The sequence below is a fragment of the Morus notabilis genome, unplaced genomic scaffold, assembly GCF_000414095.1.
Source record: "Morus notabilis unplaced genomic scaffold, ASM41409v2 Scaffold1249, whole genome shotgun sequence".
NCBI lineage: Eukaryota > Viridiplantae > Streptophyta > Magnoliopsida > Rosales > Moraceae > Morus > Morus notabilis.
Genome location: NW_010357488.1, coordinates 47,079 through 59,487, shown reverse-complemented (window position 1 = coordinate 59,487; position 12,409 = coordinate 47,079). Strand labels below are relative to the sequence as shown.

Sequence of the window (12,409 nt, the reverse complement as noted above, 5' to 3'; positions counted from 1 at the left end):
TTTTATTAGGATTGATTTTTTAACTAATTTTGTTGATGAATATTGTTATGTATTTTTCACAGGCTGCGAAGATTCTTGCAAATTTAATTGTGATGGGTTCTGGCATATTAGCTAGGGCTTTTGTTCAAGCATACCGTCAAGCTCTTGCCAGGAATTTTTGTTTTTTAATAATAATATTATGTTTTTATTTTGAATTTTAACCTCAGCATAAGATTTATACTAAATATTGTAGTCGCTCTTTTGATTTTTTTTTAATTTTTTTTTGGGGGCTGGGAAGCTCTTTTGAAAAAAATTTGAAAAAAAAAGTGACACTTTAGGTTCCTATGGCTATGTGAAGTGTGCAAGATTAATGTGTTCTTTTAGCGATGTCAATACTTTGTATTTTCGACTTTATTTCGCTTTTATACCCTATTAGCCTCCTTATATTTCTGATTTATGTTCTGGGGTGTTGGAACATGCCTTTATTTATTCAGTGAATTGTACCATAATCTTGATTGAAAGGTTTTCATTGTGCAAGGTTGTGTTTTGTTTGTTAGTTGTTGAAAAGCTCTTTTTTTTTCCCACATGTTTTATTTCCTGTGACAAATAAGTAACTTAAAAGAGTTTAATGTTGATTAGCAGTAAGTTATTTTGTTGCGTTGCGGACATGACTACGATTGATTTGGGTGTGTCCTGTGTCCGTGCTTCCATGCTCTGTAAATTTATACTGGTATTTGTTGCAGATGCCAACAAAACCGGCGTTGCTCAAGAAACATTGCAAAATGCAATTCGCAGAGGAAGCAAGGTCATGACAGAGCAGGAAGCTAGACAGATTTTTGGCGTGACAGAGGAAACTGCTTGGGAGGATGTTCTAAAGGTTAGGTTTTCACACTTGTTTAACTCATGGAATGGACCGAGTTTAGCTTCAAATTGTAACTTGTCTTTTGTATTTCTTTACAACCTTTGTAGAAATACGACACTTTATTTGAGAGGAATTCTACGAATGGTAGCTTTTACCTTCAATCAAAGGTTCACAGGGCCAAAGAATGTTTAGAGGCTGCATGCCGGGATATAGGTCAGACTACGCCTAGTTGAGAAGCATATGAAGGCTTATTTAGCAATTTCTGTCTCTTGCCTTGTCCAATCAGTATAGCATCATCTTGGTGCCTTGAAGATGGATTTTGTCAAACAGTTTTGTTCTTCTAACACCCACCCCTTTTCTAGTCCAAGTTAAAAAGTTTGTTGGAATAATATAAGCGTTCTATGTTTTACCAAATCAGTAGTTAGAAACTGAGCTCAATTATTTATTTGTACAGTTAATGTTTCTTAATAATGGCATTGGATTTGATTACCAAAGTGCATTGTTTATTTATTTATTTCTTCATCTTTAACGGATGTTGGGAAACTGAAGTTGCGTATTGTTTTGTGCATACAAACGAGCTTTATAATAGGTTGACATAGTGTAGTCATATAGCAACTTGCTGAGTCATAACAGTGATTATTATTGTCACCAGAACGTGCGTAGTAAAAACATAAATGAGTTCAGATGGTAGAGGCTGGTAAGCATAAAGGTAATAATATGTGGTCATAGTGGTATCACCAATAATTGGCCTTCATTTGCAGCATATTAGAGACATTCAAAGACAGCTTGAAGGTTAGTGCCTCTTCTGAAAGAAAATATCAAAGTGAGATTCTTAAAAATTCTGGGATTCAAGCCGTGAGTTTATGAAAAAATGTTCTCTAGTTCAGCGCAGGTGGGGTCCACCACCTTCCGAGAGGCGGGGCTATTGCACTGTGAGGTGGCTCCAAGCTATGTATGTCCATTTGGGAATCTATTCTACATGTGCTGTGGCCAAATAAAAGCTTTTGGAAACATATAGGCCCCGTTTGGTTTTTACACTAGAACATTCTAATTATGCTACAGTGTTTTTCATCTTGCACAAAATTTGAATTCAAAAATTTCTTCTTTCACAAAGTTCTTGTCAATGAATCACTGACTCGAACACGTGAACTAAACGGACGCATAAAAACAGTTTAGAAAAACCTACGGTTGACTTAATGATGCCAGTGACAAAGGTCCTGTTTTTGAGATTAGGAAAATACCAGTGGTGGAGAGTACCGTTTGGGTAAACTTGGTTTGAGTACTTGGATTTTGGCTCTTGAAATATAATCTGAAATAGCATATTCATCATCCAATATTATGGAACAAGACAGAGACTATGAATACGATGAAAAATGATTCAAATTCAATCATTCATGTGAACTCTGTCTGGTTCTCTATCAAACCTGAAACGCCATAAAAGTCTTTACTTTGGTTTCTCTTGCAATATTACTCTCTTCTTCTTTGGGTGGTTAACTTGGTCAAATGTCATAATATTTGCAGCACTCCACCTCAAGCGAGGATGTTGACCAATTATAGCACTTGGAAGCACTTCTTAGTATTAGTTTAGTGCAAACAATACAATAGGAAGAAATGGACTTATGAAATACATGTGGGAGCAAAGTCAAATCAACAATTCCATAGACCAAAACAAGCAAAGTTCTGCTTGGATCAACTTGACACGATTTCTACAGAGGAGAAACATTTTTGTGGTAAAACCATGAATGCGGAAAAGCATAAATCGGGTTTCAACAGTCCAAAACCAATCCCATTTTAAAATTATTACATGCACATATTGGATGTTGACATGATACAACAAGGAATTTGGCTGCATATCGTGGCAAGACCCCTATCACATTTCTGCCTATTATGAACTACTGAATCACAGAAAACAATCCATCATCGTTATAGGATCATACTTACTTTAAGTTTCTACGATACTCACACAAGTATATATTTCTCTGTCAAATCTTTGACATTAACACAACTGATATTTACTTAAACCTTTATCCTAAAATTGCTTATACATGGAAGGACTCTTGCCTTACTTGTAGAACATAAATGATGTCACAAAAACCAGCTTTAAGCTGGGGATTTAACAAAATTGCCAAAATTTTTGTTATTGCCTAAATATTTTTTGTCCTACATAATTTAAATTCTTATGTAATAATAAGCAGTTTTAGTTGAAACAATATTAATTATGATGCGAAGAACTTTTTTATTTTTTTGAAGCATCCTATAAATAAGAAGTAACAATTACAGGTAACAAGAAAACATAAATGACCAAAATGAGACCAAGATGACAGCCGGATCAAAATGACTCAGCAAATAACAATAATTAAAAAAAAAAAAAAAACTTTAGATTACTTGTGTTCCCCGTTGATGGTTTCCAAAGAGTTAGAAATTAATTTAAAGAAACCAATGAGAGAATCTCTTGTAATCGATTCTCAAATAAGGCAACATTTTCCTTACTCAAAGTCAAGACTATCTCCACTCCATCACCATCTCTAGTGTCCATCAAATAAATCAAGTTCTCGTAGGTGTAACTCGGGATCGTCACAGAACTTGGCTTTCCCAAACCCAAGTCAACCTCGTAGAATCCAAAGTTGCACCAACTGCTAAACGCAATCCACTCCGCACCAACTCTTGTAAATAATTCCACTTCTCTAAACGACTCAACAACAGCTTGGAGTCCGTCGGCCTCGTCCCCTCGGAACCTCTCCGCTTTGTTTTGGGCGAAGTCTTTGAGTCCTTGCCTTAGTTTAGCCACCAAATCCTGCAGTTGACACTCCAATGCCTCAATACTAGTTTCGTTATAAATGTCATTCTCTACCTGCAATGCAGATAACCCCACGAAGTTTCCAACAGAGTTATTTGGTAGCGGTGGTTCAAGTCTTTTCCGCAGGTTCACGGCTTGCGTCATGAGAGAGTACCGTGGCTTCACCGGAGTTGCCGAGGTTGATCGTGAATTAGCCTCCACTAGGCATCTCAAAATGAGGGCGGTGACTACTTCAACCCTTGTCGGTTGCTTGACGCTGTCACTTGCAAATTTGGCCTTGAGAGCCGCAATCTTTGGTTTATCAAACAAGCATCTCTTCACGACGCCGTGCTCTGCCCTTTCGGCCACCACCGACGAGGCAGGAGGCGCGTACGAGAAGGTATCTCCAGAACGGTAGTAAGAAGCCGCTTCAAAATCTGGAATCCCATTACCAGCCCAGGTCTTCAAGAATATGCTCAGCGTGGCTGCATCGCCGACCTTGTGCGACATACAGACGCCTATTGCGACTCCGCCGCAGTCGAAGTGAGTGGCTTGAACAAGCAATAAGGGCCATGTGCCTGCTTCCGGGGATTCCATCGCGGCTGGAAGGAACCGCCCTATGAGTGCCTCGTCTTTGTGGTCTTGATCTAGAAAGCTTGAGAGGAGGCCATTGAATTTCGCTTCGACATACGTAGCTCCGTCGTCCTGGCATTCGATGACGGTGTTGTCCTTGATTTTCCCGGCAAGCGGATAGAAAAGAGTCAAGGCTTCAGACAGAGATTTCTTCAGGTGGTTAGATATTTTGTCGGACGTGAGAATGTTGTTGTTGTTGGGGTAGAAAAGAACCAAAGAGGTGTAAACTCCAACCATAATCCGATCGAGACAAGATAGGTTAAATATTTTAAGGTGAGACGGAGTTGGAGAAGATGGTTTTATGATTTCTCTTCCAATGATCTCAACCTTCAACTCCTCCGCCATATTCCTTCAAGGAAAGAAATAAACAAAAAATAACTAAAGCTTTTTCTCACTATAAGACAACATAAAGATAAAATAAACACCACACTTTCTCACACAGTCACAGTACACTTCTCTCTTATTTGTCTCTTTTCTTTTATTCTAACCAAAGGAAGAAGGCCCTATATATTTATGTATATAGGCCCCCACATGCATTAGATGGCCCCCACTTGGATTGGTCTTAGCGTGAACATCACGCTGCTAAGCTTGGCCAACAAGTTTATTAAAAAAAAAAAAAGCTTGATAAGCATATATATTTTTATTTCGTACCTCACTTTCAGGCTTAGGATGAAGACAAGTAAGTCAACAATACCAACTACTACTGCTGCTGGCTGCCAATATTGATTAAATTTCCACTCGCACGTTTTTTAAAATGGGGTGCTCGGTATTCTAGTCACCATCAAGACACAACTTGCACCTTCCTCAGAATTTTAAAGGAAAAAAATTATTGGAACAAATATGAGAGATGATGTATTGAGCACTATAATAATTAAAAAGTGTGACCTATTTTTATTAGTGTACGGTGTTAAATTTTATTGTTGCCTTTGACGTCATTGTTATGTTTAAAAAGTACAAGGACATATATAATCAGTTATATTCTTGACAGCTAAAAATGGAATGTTATTAGTAGGTCGTTTTTACGTTAAAAAAAACTTTAATCGTCAATGATGTATAACTTTAGCAGGATTGTTCCTACATTGTAATATTAACAAGTAGTAATATGTGTTTAGCGTGCCATTTATTTTGTTTGACAATGATTTGAAGAAGTACAATATTAGTGTGTGTTTTCATTTTTATTTTTATTTTTTTGTTATTATGCCATTATAAAGTTATTTTTATGTGAAATAAATATTCATTTCATCATGTACACGTCGCTTTTAAAGATGAAAAATAAAATATCCAAGAATAAAATTTTTATCGTAGGTTTTCTCAAAAAATATATTATATTGATGTAGAATTAATGCATTTTGCATGAAACTTAAACACTTCCCTTTCCTTCGCCATTACGAATGCAATTCGCATGAAACTTTCCACTTGCACGTTTTTACAATATTAATTAGCATATTTGTAATCATCATCATGACCTAGTAGCATATATAATTATATACGTAAGCTGTCACCTTCCTAATAACGATATATATGTTTTTATTTTGTACATCACTTTCCTAAGAAATTGAGTGGAAAGTTTATTATTTGAGAAATTATGGTGGGATTTTCACCCACCCACATTAAAAAGCTCAATCTTTTTTTTTTATATTTTATTTAAGAAGATTGCCAGTTGTTTAACTGAGAATTTTTTTTTTTAATCCCAATTCTGTTTCTTTATGTCTCTCACAGTCACACAAGAAGCAGCCTCCTCTGATGTAATTTCATCCAATGCTGATGTGGAGAGGGTGACCGTTGGCGCCGTTCTATTGGTATAAAACAATATAAATGTGGACGAATTATAAATTTCCTCTCGAATTATAGCCCATATAATAAAATGCCCCATAAACTCCACTTTGTAATATTCGTTCCCATCAACTTCAGATCTCTTGTAAATTTTCATGTTCTGTTAAATTTTTGACGAAAAATGACACTTCACACTCGTTTACAGTGAGAGTTATGATACTCAATATACAACTACAAAAGTACCCTTGAAAATGAATTTGGGGAGCATTGAATCATACAAACAAAGAGGAAAAAAAAAAAACCCTGCGAACCAGATAAATATCAAAACTTCACAAATCATGGCTTGCCTTGTTCAATAGAATGATCCCATTAGTGTCATCTTATTTAACCAATAAATACGGGAGCAGTTTTCAACACACACACATATATATATGGGTGTGATTTTTTATTTTTTTATTTTTTAAATAGGATATGGGTGTGGTATTAATGGTGGGAAATTTTCAGAAAGACCATCAAAGAGGTAATACTATTTTATTTCTGCCATTGTTTTAAAATTTAACTTATGCTACTAATAACTTACAAGTTATCTTTTCATAACTTACAGATTATTTTTTCATAACCTGTTAGTTATATTTCGTAACTTGCAAGTTACTTTTTTGTAACCTAAATTTTATCATTCGTAACCCACAAGTTATTTTGAGTAACCTGCAGATTCTTTTTTGTAGTGGCATCAACATTTTTTGTAATGACATAAAAATAATGGTTAAACTTAAAATTTTCTCTTTAATGGTTACTTCAATCTTAACCCATCAATGGGTATCGTTGTTTCAACAGTAATATATTGAACCAATGGTTATGATAAATTAGATAGTTGACTAAAAATTTATGACAATTAATAATTTTAGATTATTATTACACCATGTAATCAAATTTCTATATTAATGGTAACTAACAATGAAAACGTAACTATTAAAACCTCATTCATATATATATATATATATATTTATATATATATATATAGGTAAATTTTATAAGCTCTATCCCTGTGTTAAATTTTATTTTAATTATTGTGTTAAGCAAAAATTATGGATTAAAGAAGCGAATAATAAAGGAAGTAAAACAAAAGTGAATGAAAAAAATGTAAAAAAAAAGAAGAATGTATAGTTGTTAAAAAAAGAGTGAGGAAAAAATATGAGATACCAAAGAAGCTATTCGAGTATGGTGACCCGAATTCTATTTGGTCCGACTCAAAAAGCTTGCGGTGTGACATATATATAAAGAGTGAGAAAAAAAATATGAGATACCAAAGAAGCTATTCGAGTACGGTGACCCGTATTCTATTTGGTCCGACTCGAAAGCGGTGCGACATATGTCATGGAGCTTTAATTATGAAATTTTTTTGGGGTTCCGTGGTGGTAGCGGAGGGGTTGGGACCAAACACAAGCAAGAAGAAGAGAAGAAAAAAATTAAAAATGAAAAATAAAATAAATAAAAACATGACATTCGATAAAACTGGTGTCATTGAATTGACAATAAATTAAATGAAAAGGATTGAAGAAAATAAAAAAAAGAAATCCCAAATAGCAAGAAAAAGAAGTAGAAATTACGGGAAAGAAGTACTATATAGAAAAAAAGGGAAGAAACGTTTCGTCGTCAAAGGGTGAAACAGGGAGAGGCAGGTTTTAGATTTTTAAGTAGGACGCGTTGATTAACACCACATTTTTTATTTTCACAACCCCTTTTTAATGTGATTAAAATATCCATTAATATAATTACTTTTAAGGACAATAATATTTTAAGAAAATACTCATTACACACCCTGTCATTAAAAAATATATTGTCTTCTAAAATTTACTATTTCCTAATTTTTCGAAAGAATAAAGATGAATTCCAACGTGAAAGAGCCTCCCACAAAAAGGTACGTGGTTAAATTTTTTCTTAAAAATTCTTATTTTGCAATTCTATTTTTTATGGTTATATCATTAGTTCTAAAATATTCAAGATTCGTCAAAAAATTTTTGGAGAGAAAGATTCGTGAAAGAGCCGTCGGCATGTGGACTTCACTATGGTTTAATGTGGAAATTGATTTTTTTTTTCTTGCAGACGACTCCTTACTCTAGTCTGCATATTCAGTAGTTCTTGATTTTAATAGAAGCGACGATACGGGAAAGTGCAGAAGACTCCATGTAATTGTTTAACATTATGCTTCAATGCTTCAATTTTGTCGTTGGAGATTTTAATTATTTTGTCATTGGAGAAAGTCCAGAAGACTCCATTATCATGGTTTTTATAGGTTACAAGTAATTTATGTTGAAATTCGTGCTTTCATCATTTTCAATAAACGACGAAAGAGCGCATTGATGATGATGATAATAATAATAATGATGATAATAATAATAATAACTTCTTATTCTGTAGCATAATCATTTTAATCATTGTTTATTACAACAGATTACTTGTTATATATATCAGTCTTTATATTTTTGTAAGATTTTCAACTATGATATTCATTTTATATGGGAATATCATGAAATTTTGAGTTTAGTTTATTTTTTAATTTTTTTTTTCATAATTTTAATACAGATTTAACGGTTGATAAATAAAAAACACTGATGCTCTTAAAAAAGAATAAATATCAGAGAAAGTCTTTAAAAACAAAAGCTTGATAAAATTTAGAAAGTGAAACTGATATTAAAAGGACATGAAAAAAAAAAAAAACATCTAAAGACTCAAAACAATATCTTTTACCTTTTTAAAAAGAAGAATGATTTTTTTAGTTGAGGTGCGAAACGGTTCGCACGTTTTTCACCCCAGAATGAGCGACGTAATTTTTTTGCAAATGACAAAGTACATATTTCCTAAAGGCTAAACCGATTCTCAATGAACTCTTCTTCTTATATGATTTTTCACCCCAGAACTCTTCGTCTTGAGAGTCTGTCTCCACAGTTCTAACTTACGGTTAACTCCTTCTCTATGTTCCTGAACTAAAACTATATTGTCTGCAAAAAGCATACACCAAGGAACTCTATCTTAGATTTCTCTTGTCAGCTTATCCACCACGATGGTGAAAAGATAAGGACTAAGAGCAGATCCTTGATGAAGGCCGATCTGAATGGGAAACTCTGCCGTGTAGCCTTCAGTAGTTTTCACACTCGTGACCACCCCATTGTACATGTCCTTAATTACCTTGATATAGCTCACATGCACTCCTCTCTTTTCTAGCACCCACCATAAAACTTCTCTCGGCACCCTATCATATGCATTTTCTAAATCTATAAAGACCATATGTAGGTCTGTCTTTACTTCTCTGTACTTTTCCATCTGCATCCTAAGAAGAAAAATGGCTTCTGTGGTTGATCTGCCTGGAATGAAGCTAAATTGGTTACCTGAGATGGTAGTTGTGGCCCTTAATCTCCTTTCGATAACTCTCTCTCAAAGTTTCATAGTGTGGCTTATTAACTTTATGCCTCTATAATTGTTACAATTCAGCACATCTCATTTTTTCTTGAAGATGGGGACAAGAATACTTTTCCTCCATGCATCAGGCATATGCTTCTTCCTTAGTATCTCATTAAAAAGCTTAGTAAGCCACACAATTTCAGCATCTCTAAATGCCATCCAAACCTCTATTGGAATTTCATCTGGCTCACATGCCTTCCCCTTTTTCATCTTCTGTAGTGCAGTTTTAACTTCTGAGACTCTGATTCCTCTTGTATACATCACATTAGGTTCTCCTTGTGACCTAAGATTGTCAAACTCTATCGCATGAGCATCATTATAAAGCTTCTCAAAGTAACTCCTCCACTTTTCCCTAATGTCTATCTTTTGTCAGAATCTGATCCGTATCATCCTTTACACACCTCACTTGATTTAGGTCCCGACACTTCCTTTCTCTTATCCTGGCTAGTTTATATATATCCTTCTCTCCTTCTCTAGTCTCAAGAGTACTATATTCCTCATCTAAGTAAGTAGAACGAGTCTTACCAACTGCTCGCTTAGCTTCTTTCTTCGCTTCTTTATACTTATTAAAAGTTTCAATATCCTTATGTTCTGGTAAATCTCTATATAAATTCCTCTTGGTCCTAATAGCCTTTTGAACTTCCTCACCCCACGACTAGGTTTCTTTCCTAGGTGGGCCTTTACCTCTAGATTCCCCTACTACCTCCTTTGCCACTTTTCTAATGCAGCTGGCCATGGCATCCCACATAGTATTTGCATTACCTATATATGACCAAGTAGCCTCATCTAACAACTTCTCTTTAAAGGCTAATTGCTTTATTCCCTTCAAATGCCACCAACGAGTTTGTGGGAGGTGGTTTATCTTAGTCCTTCTGTAGCAAAGCTTAATGCTCACATCTAATATCACTAACCTATGTTGGGTGGCTAGTACTTCTCCAGGAATTACTTTAGAATTCTTACATAGAGAACGTTCTCTATACCTTGTAAGAAAATAAACTATCTGGCTCAATGTGACAACCCTAACTTTTGATTGTCGTCTTATGCTCATACTTAACATTTTTTAATCTTTACCATTTACTAGTTATAACTTCTAAAAATTTCAGGCCATTTTTTTTCCATGTACGTTAAAATGTTGTAGCATTTAGCTAACATTCTGTTTTCAGCCATTCCTAAAATGCTGTAGCATTCTGACAACATTCTATTACACTAGTCATCAAATACATAAAACACTATTTTATTTTACATATAAAGTTTAGCAGCGTTTCCAAAACACATGATGCGTCCACAACCCACTTGCCCACATTCCGCTGCTACACCCTCTCTGCATGCCCAGCATCAAGTTTTAGGGAGCCGGTGCCTTACCCGTGCTTCCTATAACACGAAAAAACTTAATGAGCTTTTGCTCAACAAGTATCAATAGGTCATAACAGATGCAATAATTATGCATACCCATAAATGCATTCATATCATATAACCTAGTACAAAATTCTAAACGACTTTCATTCTGTATTTCTCATTCTTTTCATTCTTGTTTACGGATACCATATCGTTATGTGGAATGGTTTCCGTGTTTCATTTTCTTGTCTTTTACTTCTTAGGGGCCCTGTCCTGTTGTACCATAGCGCGCATAACCAGTGAGGAGTGGAGTAGCTAACCAATCCAACTCAATCACGGTTTCATATCTTTCATAGTCTCATAATAACCTTTCCTTCGAAGGCTGGTACAAATAGGACGTTTAGTCTCTTACCGTTTATCAATTTTCTCATTGAAACGGTAACTTTAGTTAAATCTTATGAATTTGTCCATTACTGAGCATTTTATCATGAGATTATCTTTTCGTTAAAGTTTAACTTTTCATTTCTCTTAGTTTGATCTCGACTTAACATTGATACATACTTTTTGCAGAATAAAGTTTTACGATTACATAAGTCTTGTAGATACTTACCTTACATAATATCTAGCATTCACATTGTATAACATTCAAAATTCTACTATATGCACAATTTTTGTGCAACATAGAAAAGTAAGCTTGTTCGTGATATAGCCATAGAAAAACTATTGTACTTACCAAAGTTTCGCTAACAACGCGTCCTTTGTCTCCCTTGACGCTTTCCAACTTCAACCGTTAATCGGCCTTATTACACATAAATTTTTCGATCGTTAGATTCAGAATTTAAGATCAATAATTACTTTGAAATTTACTTCGGAAAGGTCTACAATCCTTATGTTTGGTATTCAATCTCAAACTATTTCCTATCTCAAGGATTTGCACTAAAATCGTGCAAATTACTCAGTCATGGGCCTATTTTCAATTTTGGTCTAAAATTGTGAATTCTCGTTGTGTTCGGTTTCTAACCATCACCGATTATCGAAACATCTTTCTTTTCACACTTTAATCCCATATTCCTCTTGAAATCCAGTTTTAGTTCAAATTACTCGAACTAAATTTTGGCAAAGTTTCGCCTTATTTTTCTCATTTCTTGAGTTTTTAATAATTCGTTTCACTTCTGATTTCGGTACCTGGAGTCAAGATTTACATTCCTGAACACAGATTCCAACATAAAATTGAACAAAACATATGTTCTTTCTTAATCTAGGCTCACGGATTTTCGATAGAAATCTACCAAAACTTTATTCAATCGTCTTAACACTTACACCGTTAAACTCTTATTACGATACTCTACAAAACCTCAGTTTCAATTTTCACTTTAACAGAAGTTTTTCTGAGATGGGTTACTATTCATCTAAATCAAGAAAATATAGAATTCTCACAAAAACTCTAAAATCTTACCTCCAGAAGTTGAGGTTTTTCCGCTAGAACGCCTCAGGTTACGTTTCTATCAGATTGAATGGAAGAAATTTCAGCGAAACTGCTTGATTTTCACAACTCTCTGTCTTTTTTTTTCTTTCTTCGTAACTTTCTCACG

The 12,409-nt window shown here is 34.6% G+C and overlaps 2 protein-coding genes across 2 annotated transcripts in view; one reads left to right on the top strand and one right to left on the bottom strand.

Moving 5' to 3' along the window:
- The first annotated feature begins 67 nt into the window (after nucleotides 1-67).
- On the top strand, nucleotides 68-1,080 carry LOC21385330 (mitochondrial import inner membrane translocase subunit PAM16 like 2). Its single transcript, XM_010090098.2, has 3 exons — nucleotides 68-150; nucleotides 723-856; nucleotides 949-1,080. The coding sequence occupies exons 1-3, from the start codon at nucleotides 93-95 to the stop codon at nucleotides 1,072-1,074; spliced, it is 318 nt and encodes a 105-aa protein (XP_010088400.2). The 5' UTR covers nucleotides 68-92; the 3' UTR covers nucleotides 1,075-1,080.
- Nucleotides 1,081-3,123: 2,043 nt separating this feature from the next.
- LOC21410924 (vinorine synthase) overlaps nucleotides 3,124-12,409 on the bottom strand; it is a 13,053-nt gene continuing 3,767 nt past the window's right edge. The window contains exon 2 of the mRNA XM_010090097.2: nucleotides 3,124-4,577. Coding sequence (XP_010088399.1) covers nucleotides 3,264-4,577 — 1,314 coding nt within the window. The 3' untranslated portion in view covers nucleotides 3,124-3,263. The remainder of the gene's footprint in view (nucleotides 4,578-12,409) is intronic.